This window comes from Empidonax traillii, unplaced genomic scaffold (genome assembly GCF_003031625.1).
Source record: "Empidonax traillii isolate 1590-97213 ecotype Southwest subspecies unplaced genomic scaffold, ASM303162v1 scaffold35:size4298261, whole genome shotgun sequence".
In the NCBI taxonomy this organism is placed as follows: Eukaryota; Metazoa; Chordata; class Aves; order Passeriformes; family Tyrannidae; genus Empidonax; species Empidonax traillii.
The window spans coordinates 2,619,983-2,639,465 of record NW_020955228.1 but is presented as its reverse complement, the minus strand read 5'-3'; the positions used below and the strand labels follow the sequence as shown (position 1 = coordinate 2,639,465).

The window sequence follows — 19,483 nt, the reverse complement described above, 5'->3', positions numbered from 1 at the left end:
AAGACACATAATACAAGACTGGGAAACTTCACACTTAGTATTGTGTCAGTTATTTTGAGCAGCACACTACACTGTGAAAGAGTAGGAGAGTAAGCAAACTGTCATATATTGTAATTTTATAACTTGCTGTGAAATATTTTCTAGAGGTGGGGAAAGATGGCTGTTGTTGTAGCTGATTTTTCTTTTTCCATTTTAGGGGTTTTGTGGTTACTCTTTTATTTGGAAAAAGCAACTCAGAAAAATACCTTGAGCAGTGCGAACATTCATTTCTCCCTTGTACGTCGGTTGGGATCCCTAAGGTAAAGAAAGTTTTCTGGTCTTCTAGATCAGATTTTCTTACCTGGAAAATTAGAATGACACTAGTAATCAGTTTTAATCTAAGAATTGTGCCTTTTCCCACTTTTCAACTTTCCTTTTCTGATTTCTTAACAGACACATCATTTTGGTTGATGGACCTAAATTCAAGGTTCCTCATTGGATAAATCTGCATCTGTTTAGTACAGAAAAAATTGTTAGTAGCCAAAAGGTAGAATTTCTAGGAATTCCTGGTTTATGAACCAATACATCTTGGTAGCTCAGAAGTTTAGATATATGTTGGCCTAATCCATTTGCATGCATCAAAACAGAGAAAGCAGCTTAACCCCAATATTGCTAGATATGTTAGATTTAATCTGTTAATTAATCAGAATTAATCTGTTTAATGCTGTTTTTACTGTAACATCCTGCTCTTTCTTAGCTGTCAGGTAACTACACTTCATACTGTGTATGAAAGGGCATGAGTGTTCAACGTTATCGGTAGTACACAGAAATTTATCTTGTGATTGAGCAGTATGTTTTCTAAACACAACTTTTTTGTGACTGGTTGGTAAGTGGCCTTTTCACTTAAGCTGTTGAATCTTTTGAAATAAATCTATAACTTAAGTATGTTCTAAACAGTAGAATAAGGTTACTGGTTCAAATGAAAAACAGTTAAAGCTGAAAAAGGGAAAGTCAGCTAATGATTCTGTTCCGTTAATTAAACCTCATTTTACAGGACTAGGTTTCTTGGTGTGGTATAGAATTTAGCACTTATATGGAGTGTTACTTACCATGTTTTGAGGGAAGATTTAAAGAAGTTTTTCTGCCAAATTTCCAATACATGGATGAAAACTTTTTAATATTAATGTTACTTTTTTTAATCTCAGTACCTATCTGTGCTCTGGTTGCTTTATAAAAGAATAAAATCTTGTGGAGGTTTTTGTGTAATCTTTGCACTTTCAGTAGTTTCACTTCTGATTTGAATATGGATTATTGACACATCACTTTTCTCAACTGACCTGCCTTGACTAATCTCTGGGTTTAAGTTTTGTAATAACAAAGGTATTTATTTTTAGCTGACTTACAAAATGCCTTTTGGAGCTGTTCACCAACTAGAATCTGTTTCTCTTATACAATAGTGTTTTGCATTCATTTTTTACCACTGTATTAAAATTGCATTAGATAGTGTAGCTGAGTTTTTCATTAGCAATGCAAGAAGAGATGAGTCCTAACCAAACCCAAGTTTGTAGTTTGCTTGTGATTCCTGTTTGCTATTTCTGCGTTAAATTTCTGCTGACTTATCTTCATGGAAAGTAGTATTTTTAACTTGAAATTGTTTTCATGTTTAAAGCCATTGTGACCCTAAGTGGTCCTGAACTAGGAGTATTTTTTCTAGTGGCTAGTGTATATAGGTTATAATTCTTCCATGAACCAAATAGAAACTTAATATAAATTTAATTTACCTTAATATAAAATTCACTGTAATTCATCTTAGTATAAAATTATTTTTGTTACTCTGAGAAATAATCTGAAATAAATAAGAAACTCTTTTCAACAAAGACAATCAGAGCTTTTTTATTGTTTTGAGGGTTTTTGTTATTGAGTTTTTTTAGACTAAGAGAAATGTTCAAATGCTTGATTTTACAGGAATCATTTATAATACAGAGCACCAAAATTGTGGATGGAAATAATGTGTAGAATGTACTGTAAGTTACAACACAGGATTTGGTGCCAATAGGTTTCCTTGATCACTGCTTATTATACTTATTAGTGAATATATAATGAAAGCCTCACATTAAGGAGAAATACTTTATGTACACTTGATGGAAGACCATATATCTTTCTCCTTTTATTTTTTTTTTGGTTTGCATACACACAGGGAGGCTTAAAAATTAGTTTTGGACTTGCTTTTCTTTTTGCAAGTCTTACATAACTTTTGTGTCAGCAACACACTCGATGTGATAACGTACTGGCTCTGCAAGATAAGTCTGCAACCTTATATTAAAACAGTGTTGAACAAAGGGCAAGTTGAGAGCCTTCTGAACTGTTAACTTGAATACTTTTTTCAATTAGAATTATAGATTCACTCCAGCTTTAACAGAAGTATGGAATGTTTGTTGATGTCTCTATGATTCACCCAAAAGACAAGGAGTTTCTGTAGACTGGGTATAAGATTGCCAAATTGCCGTTAGATAACAGTGATAACAACTTAAAAGTTCTAGTTGCATATTTGATCCCTGACTAGTTTCTGAATCTCTGTAAGTCAGTGGGTTGTGTGCTATGTTATGGATTTGATGCAGATGAGTAAATGAGTGCCTTGTCTGCTCATGAAATCTTGTGACTGTAATTTGGGAAAGTGTGACACAGTACAAATAAAGCATATTTCGTATTTAACAATTACCTAACGTAGTTTCCAAAAAGGACTTAAAAATATCTTTTAGTGTAGCAAAGATAAAGTCTGAAGCTACTCAGTCAGTGCAGTTAGGTGTTTGTGGAGCATGGGTTTCTTTACTCTGTGCTGCATCTTCATGGAGTATATGTCTCAAATTCCTTGTGAGTACTTCCTACCTGCTTAAAATGAAGTAAGGAGGTGTCAAACTTAATGATAACAAGTGATACTTGTTTTTCCTAAGTCATGATTTAATACTGGTAAAGTGCATCAGATTAATTGTGTGTGAAGTGACAGTTGAATAGAACAGTCGTTGTCATGTGCCGTTTGGTCCTTCCTTTAAGTTCATCTTCTATGTCAGCATCTGGGAGGCAGACTTTAAACCAGCAATGCTTTCCAAGGGAGACTACAGTCAACTGTTGTACCTGTAATGGAATAAAAGCACATATTTGAAATTTTATATGTCTTCAGGCATATCAAAAGCAAATTACATTATTCTGTGGGTACATAAACGTTTCACTGGAGAAAAAGAATATGAAAAAATGGTCTAACCTTGTAGTTAGCTCTGCTTTGAGCAGGAGGTTGGACAAGATGAATTCCTGAAGCTCAAGCGAAAACTTGGATCCTCTGAGCATATGAACATTTAGATTTTTGCCTAATAGTTTTGCATATTCTCTGAGTGTTCCTCTCTCTCTTCCTTGTGGCTGCTCCTTTTATTTTTGCTTCTGTTTTTCCTCCGTGTTTTCCAAATGTGGTTTTATGGATGCAGTCCATCAGAACTCTCTTTAAACAACTTTGTTTCGCAATTTAAACTGTGTTGTGCCTAATAGAAGTATTTCAGTATTCAGTTCTGTATCGTTTTGGTGTTTTTGAAATCATCAAGACAAAAATATTTTGCAAATTCATGAGTATGTAGCTGGGGTATGGTTTGAACGAGAGTCAACTTTATTCATATTAAAGTAGCCTTGAATAGTTCCCTTGTCTTAAAAGTTTAAAAATATACAGAATTTTGCAACAAAATACTTTGGTGTTGTGATACAGAGTTGGTTAAGCAGAAGGCTGATTTTTTTTCTGGCCTCAGGTATTATTTCACTGCTGTTCACTGTTGAGTGGTTTGGATGAGCAATACTTAGGGAGAGTCACACAGAACAGAAACATTGGATATATGGTTTATATTGTCTTCGTTTATGGTTTTGGCAGTTCTTCTGTGTTTCCAGTATAGTGATAAATTTCTCTCTAGAGGAAAAAAATGATTGCTTATTTTGAGCATTAGTGTAAGTTGTAGCGTTGTTATTTCTTTGAATACAGAGGCGTTTATTGCACAGCTAATCAGAACTGTGTGGAAAAACAGTATTAGTTTAACTTAGAGAAGCACTGATAAAGGGTGTTCTTTTTCAGTATGTCACTTGCCTAAACTCAGCTCTGAGGAGCTCATTTTTGGAGTTAGCTGCTCTGAGTTGCAAGTCCTTCAATAGAATAATTTCTCCCCCCCCCCCCCCCCATCAACTACTTTCCAAAGATTCATCTGTCAAGTAGCAATGGTACAAAAGAGTAATTTTTCTTCTGGCATATAGAATAAATTGAGATGGATAAAGAAACCAGAAAAACCCAACTGAACAGTTACCTCCCTGAGATTTCACAATCAAGTAGGGAACTGGAATCTTGCACAAAAACTATCTTGTGCTGCTGTCATGTCTCCCTCTTCCCTCCTTTTCTGACTATTTGAGTTTTATTTCCTTCTGATTTAGTATTTTAGCAAACATTTGCTCTTTTACAGTGAGCAAGAAGTAGGTTTTTAGGTTAGTTCCTCACCATTATTTACTATACAGTGAAAAGTACAGATATTGTTGCTCAGGGAGGTGGTGAATGCCCTATCCCTGGAAACATTCAAGATCAAATTGAGCAGTGGAATTGAATGGACTAGATAACCTTCTAACCCAAATCATTCTATGATTCTATATTTTCTATAAATTATAGTAACATGGAAAATGTTGAATAAAGTCATTACTGAAGATATATGTATCCTAAACAGTAGAACTGTTTTTTAATTAGAGCTAAAACCTGCAAAGTTACATTTCCCAATTTCTTTCAAGTGCATAGAAGAAATGAAACGTGAAGCCAGACCTATTAAGATTGACAGAAGACTGACAGGTGCAAATATAATTGATGAGCCTTTGCAACAGGTAAGTTCTAACCAGGACTATTTAACCTTTTTCTGTTTGTTTGGGTTTTTTGTTGTTGTTTGGTTTTTTTTAATATTGACTATGTAATATATAAGTAGTTGAGCAAGAAATAAAATTTTAAAAGTTTTATCATATTTGAGAGTGATAAGTGAGAAAACACTGAGGATGGGTGAGGATACTGAGCAATATTTGAGTATATTTTCCACGTATTATAGTCTGTCAATGTAGTGGTGATGATATGTGGAAACGAGTATTAATAAGAGGTTTCAGTATGTGAATATATAGTTTCACTCATAATTTTATAATGATAAGGGAGTATGGTTCACTGTGCTAACCATTTAAGATAAGTGTTCTTGCATTATCAGGCAGAAAAACCTATTGTTTATTTTTTTAGTCCTTTTTCATTAGTTCACATTTATTTTTCTCCTTCCAATTTCAGGTAATCCAGTTTTCCCTGAGAGACTATGTGCAGTATTGGTATTATACGCTAAGTGATGATGAATCATTTCTTCTGGAAATTAGGCAGGCTCTTCAGTATGCACTTGTTCAGTTTTCTGCCAGGTAAGATTATTTGTATTTTCATCAATACACTGTGGGTTGTATGGTAGTAGATAAGTGATTTCAGTGTATCTATTGCCATAGTTCAATGTAGTTTACAGAAAGAACATGTAAAATTTTAAGATAGTAATCTAAGAACTACAATCTTCTGCTGATCCCTTTAAGGATATAATGGAGATGATGTTTGTAGTCATGGTCTTTTGCAAAATGGCCATTTCCAAATTAAGATTAATGTCTAAAATTACTGAATAGCTTTTTTTTTTTTTTTTTTTTTGCAACTTAAGCACTGAGTTTGTGAATCATCACCTCTTTGTACTCAGGTCTGTTCCATTTAAGAGTAGGGCCACTCCCAAGGTAAGTCAGTCTGAAAGTCTTGGATTCAACTTGTGTATCAGCTCAGATAACTTTTGAAAGTGGTATTGCTCTTCAATATGTAAGAACAATGGGTATTTTTAAATTAATAGTAGTCTGGGGAACGAAATGGTATGTCACATATGTACATTATTTTTTATAATAGGGTTGATTCAGAGCAAATGAATAGTTTATTAATTTCTCCATGTTTTTTCTGCTGTTTGCTGACTTCCTGCTACTTGATTAAGCAACTTGTCTGGGAAATTATTTACTTTCTTTAGCATGGCTGATTTCTCAGCCCAGGTACCATGTGCCTTTAAATCCACCTACTTCTTTGTTATGTTTTTATTCCAAGTATTCATCCCATTGTGCAGATTGTTACCTGTTTTCTCTTCAGAAAAGACTGTGGGTCACCTAAATATAATTAACTTCTTAGGAATTTTAAGGTGTGCTATCCCCTCTCTCTGTTGACTTGAAAATGTAGGTCAGTGTACTTTTCTGGCAAGAAGGGAAAGATGTAGATCTAGGTTTAATACTAAGAAAAATTCATTATAATATAATCTTACTGATTGTGGAATAATGGGGATCCTAGGAAACAGTGTTGAAAATAGTGAAAGCTATGCTAAATAAACTATATGTTACAGCAACCAAACCTAGAGTTACATGAAATGGACCTGGCTACCCAGCTTCAGTATTTTTGTGTGTTTGGCGAAGTTACCTCATTGTACAGTATCAGCCACTGAGTTTGTGTCAAAGCAGGTCAAGCTATAACAAATTTATTTTTCTTTCCTACAGCACTATAGCTCTTCAAAAATAGGCACTGCTCCTGTGCAGTTTTGTTCTGCTGCACAAAGCAAATCAATTTCACAGGGTTGCAGTAGTTCTTATGCAGAGAAGATGATGTAGTGTATTTATAACGCCTGTAGCTGGATATAGCTGAAACAGTTTAGATTAGCACCCTCACCTCTAATTTCATATAGCCCTGTGAGCTTCTGCAGAGAATGAATACAGTGGGAATTTTTTTTTTCCATGAGAGCTGCACATTTGGGAGCCGGTATAAGGCTGCCACCTAGTGGTTTTGTGCAGTTCCATCACTGTGCGGTTTGTTGAGCAGGATTATCGACTGCCCTTTGGGAGAGCTCTACTTCTTATCCCCATCTAGATTTTGCAGTAGGCTTCCCTTTCTTCTAGAGTTCCATATTCCTTTCGAGGGGAAAGAAAGAGCAGGCAAAGGAGCAAACACAAAAAAGAAGTCTTGTAGAAGGATTCTGCTATAACAAAATAGGTGTCTGAGAGAGTTCAGGTAGTAGAATACTTAGTTCAACGCAAGAGCCATTACTAACATCAAGCATCATTAAACCTATAATGCACAAGCACATTTTGTGGTTGACCAGTAAGGCGCAGACATCATAAGAATATCTCTTTATCTTTTTCATACTAATAAGGAAATAGTTTTATGCAAATGTAACAGTGACTACATTTTGATGTAAACCTATGGGCATTTTTGGAGGTGCATGTTAATTACCTCATATAAGCTGTGGAATCAATTGTTGATAATATTATATTACTTTTAGTTTCAGGTGAAATGTGTGTTTTCTCACTTGTACATATACTGAAAATTCAGAAGAAAATTATTTTGTTTAGGTGCCTTCCAAAATGGTAGAGAGTATGGCTGAAAAAGACGTGGAGAGTGTTTGAGTTCTAAGTTGTAAACTATTTATATCAGGATTTCTCACAGATACCTGGCAATTTCATGAATCAGAACACTACCATAAATACTAATGTTGATTTAAAACTAATTCAAGCATAAATATTAATGTGGTGCAGGAGTGGTATTTTACCATATTTGGTTTGTTTTCAGTGAATAGGCAATTAGAAGACTGATTTATTTCTTTGCTTTACCATGTTTACTATCAATGTTGTTCTTGGCAGGGAGAAAAAAAAAGTAGAAATTTATTATCGTTCTTTCTGTTCAGGATAGATCAATTCATTTTCTTGGATGTTCTTGTCTAATAGGTCAAAGGAAACAGATTGGCAGCCTTATTTCACTACACGGCTTGTTGATGACTTTGGCACTCATCTTCGAGTTTTCAGAAAAGCTCAGCAAAGGATAGCAGAGAAAGGCGATCAGATGAAAGGTAATGTAAAATATGTTTTGATTTGAGTCTGAAATAGGTTGGTATCTTACATATGTGAAATATTTTATAATTGAAGTTTGCTTTCAAGATTCTAATCTTTACAAAAGTATGTTTCTTTTTATTTTTGTTTGTATAGATCAAGCTGAGGAACTTGTAGATACGTTCTTTGAGGTTGAAGTTGAAATGGAAAAAGATGTCTGTCGTGATCTAGTCTGCACTTCTCCCAAAGATGAAGAAGGTCTCTTAATATTATCTTCTGAATAAATATTTTAGTGTGGGAGACTAAATTAAGATACTAACGGTTGTGTATGCAGTATGAAATGTATTAAAATCTTAGCATGTGACTTTCACAGTGAGATTGTCTACTATACACATATATTTACTCTAATTTGTACATATTATTGCTACAATTACAATGAAGCCTGTAAATACGTAAGTCTTCCTCCTTTCACTTGAAGAACTATAAGATAGAAATATGTTTTCTGGGAGGCAGATTCTTACTGCTTTTTGTTAGATGTGCCTTCCTTATCACTAGTCTGAAGTCTTCGTTAAAAAAAAAATCAGTAATCCTTTTAGGCAAAGTGTTGAAGGAGGGGGAAAAAAACCCCCTGTAAATATAAAGTAGGGAAAATACATTAGGGTTTGGGGTTGTTTGTTTTTTTTTTTTTTTAAATCTTGGAATTTGACTTTTCTTGTCTTGGTTTTGAGGTAGATCTCTCTCAATTAGGTTAACATCAGTGCTGCTTATATTCCATCTGAAAGGTGCTACTGTGATGCTTGAACTGTAAGATATATATGATTGTATCTTTGAACTTAAAATTAAGGATTTATCTATAGGATTTTATAGCATCAGGTAAGATGTGGAATAATATAACATTATTGTTCTCCCTCTTTAGGATTCCTAAGGGATCTGTGTGAGGTTTTACTGTATATATTGCTACCTCCTGGAGACTTCCAGAACAAGATCATGCGATACTTTGTCAGGGTAAATACAAACTCTAAACCCAATCCCAATTCTTTGGTTTAATTTCAAAAAATTTTAGATCTAATCTGCTACTCTTATTTTCTAAAATTGATCTAATGTAACATTAGGATATTTTAACTGGAGTCTTGATAAGTATTTACTAGCAGAGAACAGTTTGTGTGAAAGGATTTGAAAGGTTGTTTTAGCTCTAACGGCATTAACAAAGCATGATAAAATGGATGTTGCTCTTCTTGAGGTATTAACATTTTGTAATGCTAACTGGAAGAGAATGTGCTAGTACCTATTAAATGTTTTCTGTAATTACAGTTTTTTATTTAGTTTCTACACAGTGATTTTTAAATTGTTGCAGTTATATTAGCATTATGAATAAATGTATGACATGATTTATTATCCTTTGTTTTTCAGGAAATCCTCTCCCGAGGAATTCTTCTTCCATTAATAAACCAGCTCAGTGATCCTGATTATATTAATCAGTATGTCATATGGATGGTAAGATTTAAAATGTTTAAAATTAGTGCTGTTTCCAAAATATTTTCATATGAAGATTTATGTGTATTCCCTTTAATCATGGCAGATAGATGCCTGGTATAAAAGTTACCAATGGATATGTGAGCAGATAGTTAACTTATGGCTGCTACATCAAATTTTGTACACCCACACGTGCACTCACACTCTGTCTATATTATCTGCACTCTTCATTGTGATTGTTTGTCAAAAGTTGCCTGACTTTGGACAAATGTATGGCAAAGTATAAAGTTGACTCCACTGACTTTTTTACTTGCCTGTTTAGGAAATACGGCAGTAACTGTGGAAGTTTTCCCTTGGTTGTGTTTTCAATTTGTCATTTAAAGCTTAAGAGGACTCAAGAATGAAAAGCAGTAAAATTTATTTTTTGTTTTCTGCTAAGGAATTCCAGGGCAATTGTTTTAGCACTATTTGTGGTAACCCTTAATAATTGAACTGAATGGGAAGAAATAAAGCCTTTACTTTAACTCCCTAGTGCACCTGCAAAAAAGCTCACAAACTTTAAAAAGTAGCATTATCTAGTAAAGTTAACATAAATAGAATATTCAGGCTTTAATTAACATTATTGATTTTTTTGCAAAGCGAGTTAAAAGTTACTCTTATAGTTTATTATCCTTTAGAGTTCATGAATCAAATTTAATTTTTCTTTTCCTGAGTTCTCTTATTTTTATTCATGTATTTTGGTCTTGCAGTGTACATTCAAATACTCTGCTGAAAACACCCTTGCATTTCTAAGTTCTCATGTATGGAATTATGGAATGAAATCAAGTGTATATGTACAATGTTTCTTTACTCCAGCCTCCTCCATTTCATGTGAAAATTTGTACACTGCTATTTTACAGGAACCTAGCTTTAGTAAGAAAAAAAATTGCTCATATGGACAAGACTTTTCAATTTTTGATTCCCCTTTACTCCTATGCATGTTCTTTATTTGTAACTTGGCCTTGTTCTTTATTTACTGAGCACTGCCCCCAGCTGCATCCAGAGATAGAATTATGAGTTTTTTATAAAGCTTTCTATTACCATGGTCATGTCCCAAATATTAATTTTCAAAATTGCTTTTTGAAATGAGGAAGTAATGTGCTGGGGGAAAGATAAGGAAAAATAAATGCTTTCAAAATTTGAATACAAGTCTTAGGAAATGAAGATTGTTGCAGAAATTAGGGTCAGAAGTAGAGATGACTGAAATAAATCCTGGCTCCTTTTGGAATCTTTGACATAAAATCAGATTTGAATTAAAAAAATCATCTTTTGAAAAAGAGAAGTTTAGTTCCAGGTTTCTAGGCATACCACAGTTTGGTACTAATTCTTTTGCAATAAAATACAAAGCTTCAATATAAAATTAGAACTTAATTCCAACTTTTCTCTTCACTGTGAAATTTACATTTTTACAAAATGTTTGAAGTTTAAGTATTGCTTGAACTATTACTTCTAAAACCAGCTTTCTGTGGAGATTTTTCCATTAACTTTGATCAATGGTATCCGCTCTTCATTCTCTCTGCTTCGTGCAACTCATGTCAATGCACTTCTGTGGTGCAGACCAAGTATTACATTTCCATATCAAAGTGAGCATTTATAAGAGATGTGGGCAAAATGACTTCTTTGGGCCTCAGATAATAAAGACAACATTAAAACTTAACCCTCAGCACCTGCATGCAGATGCTGTAAAGCTGCCAACCTTCCCCTAGTCTCCATGCTGCATTCACAACACAGTTTCCAGTGATCTTGACAGCACAGCAGGCTTCCTTCACTCACACAAATTCCTTTGAGTCCCTAGAGCAGGTTCACTCTATGCCAATAGTGGTAAAATAGTGTGTATTGAAATAACTTAATAATATTTGCAAGGCTATCTGAATTAGGTATCCAGAGAAGATAATAATTCAGTTATTTTCCTTTTTTTCCCCCCACACCTCTGTAGGTTATGATTACATTATAGAATGTTTTAATTTTTTTTGTAATTCTGTATCTTAAGAAGCCGTAATGTTGGGAGCCTGTACCCTTGCAAGAGACCTTGAAAAAGCTGAACTTTTTCAGTGGTCTCACAACTGTCTGCCTACTTAGCTAAGGAGATAGGTAATAGCAGAATAAAGTTGATTGAGTTTTGGAGAAAATCTTCATTAAGTAGGTTGATGGACTTGCCACATGTCTGTGTTTTACTTCTTGAAAAGAGAAAGTGATGGTGTGAAATAGGTTTTCACTGGGTATGCTTTTTCCTTCTTAGTCCATGTAAAATTTCAGTATCAAAAGGAATATTTAGAAGCATCAAAGAGCTTTCAAAATGCCACTTTGCAGTGCTGTATCAAAGTAATTCACTTAATGAAAAATCGTGTTGTGTGCTTTTAGCTGTTTTACATAACTCACAGTGTAACACTTCGTGTTTCAGATTCGTGATTCCAACTGTAACTATGAGGCCTTTATGAATATTATTAAATTAAGTGATAATATAGGAGAGTTGGAAGCAGTGAAAGATAAAGCAAGTGAAGAACTGCAGTATCTTCGATCTCTAGATACGGCAGGAGACGGTTAGTGCTGCATTGTTTTGTGAAATATGAAATGCATTTACCAACATGATCTCTGAAGAATATTCCAAAAATTTAGAAATGATGCAGTGTAATATAATATATTTTCTTTAAAAAATAAATAAATTGCATGTGAAGTGTTAAAACTTAAATTTTTGTAAGTGTTTCATTGGTTGTTGTGTTTGATTCTTTGTTTTTAATATAGACTATTTGGTTAGGTAAGTGTATTTCTATTAAATAAAAACTGAATGACTGGTGGTTCTGAATTTCAGTAGTACTTTAGTTATCAATGGGTAATCGGTTACCTATTAATCTGAAAAAGGGAAGAGAAAAGTATTTTTTGTTCACTTCCATCAATAAGGTATTTAAACTGAAAAAAACCTTCTCTTCGAAGGTGATGTGTTTTGTATGTGAATTGTCACTTTTTCAATGATATTTTAGAGTATTTCAGAACAAGTGTTTATTTACTCATCTGCATTAGTTAATCTTCTTTGGTTTTACTTTCAGATATCAACACTATAAAAAATCAAATAAACAGTTTATTATATGTTATAAAAGTATGTGATTCAAGAATTCAGAGATTGCAGTCAGGAAAAGTAAGTGTTCTAAAAATATTTTTTTAGTTCTGAAAGAGTGAAGTTGCAAATGACTGACTAGTTGTTCTGTTTGCTTATTCTGTAATTTAAGGCTGACAGACTCGGTATGTTTGACTTCACTTAGTTTCTTGACTCTGTTAATTGGACCTAGATGTGGCTTCAAGATAATATAATATTGGACATATTGGCAGCTAAAATGATAAAGGATTCTACAGCTGGACCCAGAAGCATTACTGTAGTATCAAGAAATGTCATATTGACAAAAGAAAGTTGGACAGAGATGAATTTAAGTTGTGGTTATCTGCAGCCCATCAAATGCTGAAATGAATTCTTAATGCAAATTAATTTTCTGCTGGTGTCACTGTTGGTTAAATTGACCTGTATAGTATTACAAGAACAGTAGTATTAACAGACAACTTCTCATGTAGCAGAATAACTGTAGCCCATGTTGAAGGCAAATAGTTATGAGAATGTGACCTTATAATCTAGATCTTCACTTATTAGTGATTGTGAAAATAGCTAATCATTGAAAGGCTACTTTATCTGTAATTTTTTTTTTTTTAATCACATTTGCTTTGTGGTAAGTAGAAGTTTTAAAAGCTAATTAAAAAAATAAAGCCTATGAACACACTGAACTGTGCCTTACAGGAAATAGATACTGTGAAACTGGCAGCAAACTTTGGAAAACTTTGCACAGTCCCTCTGGACCATATTCTGGTAGACAATGTTGCACTACAGTTTTTTATGGGTGAGTGTTAATTTATCTGTTCTATTTATGAAGAGTATACTAACTCACAGGAATGTATGCTTGGAATTGCTAAATGTCATTAAAAAGAATATCCATGTTTGTGGTGATAGTTCTTTTAATGCAGTAGATAGAAATATATTACAACAGAGAGGAAACAGTCCAGGAAGTTCCAGGAGTGTGTGGAAGATAACTCCTTGACACAGTTGGTGAGACAGCCAACCTAGAAAGGCGCCAGTCAGAACCTGTTGTTTGCGAACAGAGGACTTGTGGGTGATGTGACAGTTGGAGACTGTGTTGGGCAAAGTGATCATGAAATGAACACCCTCAGCCAGTTTGAAGATGACACCGAGTTGGCTGGGAGTGTTGATCTGCTGGAGGGTAGGAAGGCTCTGCAGAGGGATCAGGACAGGCTGGATCGATGAGCCAAGGTCAATTGTATGTAGTTCAATAAGATCAATTGCTGAGTCCTGCACTTGTGTCACCGCAACTCCACATAGTGCTTTGGGCTGGGGGAAAAATGGCTGGAAATATGCCCAGTGGAAAAGAACCTGAGGGTGCCGGTCAACAGCTGCTGAACGTGAGCCAGCATGTGCCCAGGTGGTCAAGAATGCCAATGGCATCCTGGCCTGTATCAGCAATAGTGTGGCCAGCAGGACCAGGACAGTGACCTGTACTTGGCACTGGTGAGGCTGCAACTTGAATCCTGTGTTCAGTTTTTGGGGCTGCCACTGCAAGAAAGGCATTGAGGTGCTGTAGTGTGTCCAGAGAAGGGCAATGGAGCTGGTGAGGGATCTAGAGCACAAGTCTTATGAGGAGCGGCTGAGGGAGCTGGAATTGTTTAGCTTGGAAAAAAAGGAGACTCGGGGAAGACCTTATCACTCTGTACAACCACCTAAAAGGAGGGTGTAACAAGGTAGGGGTTGGTCTCTTCTTCCAAGGAACAGGTGACAGGACAAGAGGAAATGGCCTCCATTTGTGCCGGGGCAGTTTAGATTGGATAACAGAAAACATTTCTTCACCAAAAGGGCTGTCAAGCACTGGAACACACTGCCTGTGGAAGTAGTGGATTCACCATCTCTGGAGGTATTCAAAAACATGTAGCATGTAGATCTTCACTTATTAGTGATTGTGAAAACAATCACTTTCGCAATCTTAGTGGCATGGCTTAGGGACACGGTTTAGTGGTGGACTTGACAGTGGTAGGTTGATGGTGTTGAACATCTTTTCCAGCCTATTCTATGAACCTATTTGTTGGAATTCCAGTTTGAACTTCTTCTTTGTTTGTATCATGCTGTACAAGCCTGTTATTCACACAGTAATGATGGGTTCACTTTTTACATATGTATTTGAGGATTCAGTGCTTAGTTCCTAGACTTTGCTCTCAGTTTTGTTTACTGATTATCACCAATCTGTATATAGTTATTTTTTTATTGACTCTGTGCCAGATGTATAACCAGATCCTAGAGTTCCATGTGTAGTTAATGTCATAAAGAATTCTTATTCTAAGATGCACAGCTAACTACGGTTGTGTGGTGTCTGTTTTCTGCAGATTACATGCAGCAGACTGGTGGCCAAGCACATCTGTTTTTCTGGATGACAGTGGAAGGATACAGGGTTACGGCACAGCAACAGCTGGAGGTACTTCAAAGTCGGCAGAAAGATGGAAAACATCAGACTAATCAGACCAAGGGTCTATTAAGAGCAGCTGCATTTGGAGTTTATGAGCAATATTTATCAGAAAAGGTAGGAATAACTTATTCTTGCATTGTTTGGCGTTTATTCTTTGCACAGATACTTCTTTTATAGTTACAGCTAAGTTAATATGAAATGGTTCTGATGTAGCACAAGTTGTTTACCCATTACATGTAAGTTATAGTGTATCTTCTTTTTCTCTCCTTATATCAAGCAGTAAGAAAATGCTGTCCTCTTTTTTTCTCTCCTTCTCCATTTAAAAGGCTTATACTGCCACTGACTATCCAGTCAAATGCTCTGAATGTGTTCCTCAGAAGCTGACTTTCTAGAACAGACAAACTGGAGACAATGTGAAGACAGAGTAAAAAATACTGTCTCTTTTCATAGGCTACCCTTTCCTTTCCTTTAACTTTGCCCTTCAACCTTGTCTGTCCCCTTGGAGCCCTGTATTTGTCTAAACTTGGATTGAGATTGGGTTTTCAAATGAAATAACTTCCTGTGCCTCTCTACAACTGTCTATGTAAATTGCTCAAATATCACCATTGGATATCTTCCAATAGGCAGTAGTGTATTCTTCTATGAAAGGAACCACTAGTCAACTTGTGTTAACAAAGCATCTTTGTTCTAAATTTGTGTGTGCATAAAAATCACTTCTCACTCAAGAGCTTCCTTCAAGAAATTATCCCCCAAGTATCTTGTTCTCTTTCCATGTAATTTCTTCTACTTTTTTTCACTTCAGTAGTCTATCATCATGGTGGTCTGTGCAGAACTTGCTCTTGAGCTGACTGCTCACCAGTTTGAAGTCGGAAGCCACCTAACACTAGCTCTATTCCAAGCTGATAAACTCAGCCTCTCAGCTATGCTATCAAGTAAGCTGTGCTGAGTTTGATTCAGTGCTGGCTCTCTGTCTCCAATACAGAAAATGGGGAAAGCGTGTGAATTTGGACCATCTAAAAGAATTCTTGATGGGTAGTGCTTTGAAATGTCATACCAAGGAATGTCTGGGAATCTCATAGATGATGTTTGCTTCTAGCCTGCTGGTAGCTGTGATAGGATCTGCACAAAAAGTTACTATATTTACAGTAACCTCTCTGGGAATCGGCAGAGTTGAAAAACTATTAGCCTGTCCTCAGACTTTTCAGGACTTCATCCATTTACTTTCTAATTGGCTTGTTCTTGATTTCTGAATCTAGATCTTCCTATTCATAAGTAAATAATATCTGGTTTTAAGTCTTAGTAAGTCTGGTTTAGATACTGCTTCAGAATAGTATGCATAAATTGTTTTTAAGGCAATTCTTAGTGTTTAATTTTGAGACTTCTAAGTTTAGATGCACACTCTGAAGTTAATTTGGGGGGGAGGATGGGGTCTGACTCCTGTTGTATGTTCTACAGAGTTAATAGAGATTTTCATCAAGAAGAAATTTAGTTAACTTTAAAGAATTGCAGCATTGAATTGGATTTTTTTTTTTGTGAAAATAGAACTTTCTTATTTTTATGCTGCAAAAGTTGATTTAGATCTCTATGACAGGCATCTCCGAGAGTTAATATTGATGACAACTTAGTAGCAAAACTTGCAGAAACACTGAACCATGAGGATCCAACACCTGAAATCTTTGATGACATTCAGAGAAAGGTATACTCTATTCATCCTGTATTTTGTAAGAACTGTTAATGGTATAGGGTATTAGACATCGTTACAGACACTGAAAAAGAAAAAAATTAAATATATAAAACTTGTTTTACCATTTTTCTATTCTATAAAAATCACACTCTAAACTGTCAACTTCTACTTAGCCCATGGTTTTGAAAGCAGTAGACAGAAAGAGTAGGTATCCTGTATGAAATGAATTATGAAGCACAATTTAGAATTATGGTATTTTTATTTGTGTTTATGCAACCAATAAGAAACATGCCATGTGTAGAATAACTAAGAGGTTCGGTTTTGGTTCAGTTTTAGCTCTTTTTCAAAGGTTTATATGATGGTCCCATATTAAATTCTGTATCTTTTTCCAGAAGTTAATTTGAGTGGTCTGTTTCTGCAAACCTGCCCAGTGTAGGAGTCAGAAGCAGCGAGTACTGAAGAAAAAACAGTATTTTTACTACTTGCATACATAGACTTTATCACTCAAGTCTAATATATGTATTTAAAAAGGAAAAGTGAATGCTTAATATTCTCACAGTAACTTCCATACCCAGTCTGAGAGGTTTTTATTTTAGGTCATTAATTTAATTTTCTCATTCATACTAAAAATTATTGGTATGAGCTGTAGAACTTAGAATAACAGAATAACACTTGAGGCCCACATATAAGACTAATGGAAGCACCTGGTGAAATCTGTGTCGTTCAATGTTGGCTACAAGGACAATTTATGCTGAAGAGCATAAATTTCTCGTGTTACAAAAGTCCTGCATGAATTGGGTTTTTTTTCGTTCTTGCCAGGTATAGCACTTGAACAGTGTTGCATGAAAAAAAAAATCATTAACATATTCTGGAGGTGGCATGAGTATCCAAATATTATGAATTAATTTCTTCTGTGTATAGATACTACATAGGCTATGTAGTTACATTTTTTGAAGTTGTGTTATTAAATCTTCTGGAGTAGAGTAGTACTATATTGGCTAAAACTGGCAATTGTCAGGAAGGTAGCATATGGTGTTTTCCTGCCCATCCATTCCCTCTTTTCCCCTCTTGCCCTGAGTGTTTGCAGCTCTATAGTTTATCAACAAAGAAAGAGATAACCTGTTATGAAATGGATAAAGACCATATATGTTTACAGTGCAAGTGGAAGGGTTAAGAGGAGAGGATGAAAGCATTTACACCTGTAGTGCTGCTTCCCTTCCTATGTGTGCAAGTCTAACTAGTGAGGTATTTTCTGAGACTGTGTTATACTTCTGGCACAATTAGCTCTTATAACTATTCCATTAAGAGTAAGTCAGAGACATATGCAGAGATACACGTTGTTCAAGTAGAATTTATGAAAAGAAGTCTGATTAATTAAACAATGTTAGAAGTGTTTCTGAAGGTGGCGTTTTTGTTTCAATAAGGTGTATGAGTTGATGCTGCGAGATGAAAGGTTCTACCCTTCGTTCAAACAGAACGTGCTGTATGTGCGTATGTTAGCAGAGCTGGATATGCTGAAGGATCCTAGTTTCAGAGGATCAGATGATGGTGAAGGAGGTGAGCTCTATATCTCTAAGGGCTATTTCCTGGGACTGTTCTTTTCTCTGCTTTAAAATGAAAACAAGAAAATTATCCACACTGTTTTTAAGAAATTAAGTTGTTCCTGTGGTGCCTCTGATATTTAAATTAATGTTTCCTCCTACCGCTTTTGTGCATAAGTTGTTTTGGAACTCAGGGTTTTCTCTGTAGTAAGTTTGTTAATCTCATATAAATTTTTGTCAGGTCTCGGTAAGAAGTGTGTCACTAAACTAAATATGCAACTCTTCTATTTTTTTTAGTACAAAATATTTCAGACTTTTCAGTATGTTGGGTTGTTTTAATATATAACTATACTCTTCATCTGGAAATAGAAATTGAAAGTATGTAGGAGATGTGGCTTTTTAAAGAAAATAAAATCATTGTTCTTGTAACTGAAGTACAAACCCAGCGGAAATTGTTTTAACTATGAAACTCATTATTGAAGCAATATCATTTGGAGATGTAAACTTAAAAAAAATGTTATCTGGAGTATTTACTTGGTATCTGTACCTTTATAAGCTTGCATTTCTTTAGTTATCTTTATTGGGAACTTGAAACACTTGTATGTTGGGTGCAACAGTTTGCCCAGTACCACAGTTTTCCTTTACTTTCCATACTGTTTTGTCCATGCAGTTTATTTGTGTGTGGCCCTACAACAGGGAAAAAACTTCTAACCTTTTTTTTCCCTTTCCTCTTCCTCATTGCTCCCAGAATCTTTTAATGGGTCTCCTACTAGCAGCATTAATCTGGTAAGTGATTGGATTTTTTGAACTTTTTTTTTTCTCCTCAACAGCACAGAAAATGTTATAAAATAATTTATGTACATTACAGGTTTTACTTCACTGCAGTTTAATTTCTGAAAAAGTTAATCTATGCAAAGCATACTTTCTTATCCCTGTTTGGTTTTCTTAAATAGAGATAACTTTGGAGTTAGGTAAAAACAAATCCTATGAAACAGAAATCTCAAAGAATTAAACTCAGACTGTTAAATGAGCCATTTAATTAGATTTTTGTAGGATGATGTGGGGTTTTTTTGTTTTGTTTTTTTTTCTTTTGGTGTTTTTTGGGTTTTTTTTGCATTAGGAGTTGTTTTGGACACGTGAAAGTATCAGTAGTTTATTCTGAAAATGTATTTTTGTCTTCTAATCTGACCAATTTCAAGTTCAACTTTTGGTATTTTTTTAAGGGATTCTTGACTATATGTGTCAGTTGGTCAGAACTTTTTCTTTGAATGTACCAAACCCAAAAGTCTCATACAGTTGTTTTAAAAGCAAAATCATAAAAAATTAGTTGTATATCCTAC

The 19,483-nt window shown here is 34.8% G+C and overlaps 1 protein-coding gene across 2 annotated transcripts in view; it reads left to right on the top strand.

Moving 5' to 3' along the window:
- SNX13 (sorting nexin 13) overlaps window positions 1-19,483 on the top strand; it is a 65,158-nt gene that overhangs the window by 24,967 nt on the left and 20,708 nt on the right. For both annotated transcript variants that reach the window (XM_027877921.1, XM_027877920.1), the window contains exons 3-16: window positions 197-299; window positions 4,780-4,869; window positions 5,309-5,430; window positions 7,795-7,916; window positions 8,053-8,154; window positions 8,813-8,901; window positions 9,307-9,390; window positions 11,810-11,948; window positions 12,453-12,541; window positions 13,190-13,289; window positions 14,839-15,032; window positions 16,510-16,614; window positions 18,027-18,159; window positions 18,892-18,929. In XM_027877921.1, the coding sequence (XP_027733722.1) occupies window positions 197-299; window positions 4,780-4,869; window positions 5,309-5,430; window positions 7,795-7,916; window positions 8,053-8,154; window positions 8,813-8,901; window positions 9,307-9,390; window positions 11,810-11,948; window positions 12,453-12,541; window positions 13,190-13,289; window positions 14,839-15,032; window positions 16,510-16,614; window positions 18,027-18,159; window positions 18,892-18,929 (1,510 nt within the window). The remainder of the gene's footprint in view (window positions 1-196; window positions 300-4,779; window positions 4,870-5,308; window positions 5,431-7,794; window positions 7,917-8,052; window positions 8,155-8,812; window positions 8,902-9,306; window positions 9,391-11,809; window positions 11,949-12,452; window positions 12,542-13,189; window positions 13,290-14,838; window positions 15,033-16,509; window positions 16,615-18,026; window positions 18,160-18,891; window positions 18,930-19,483) is intronic.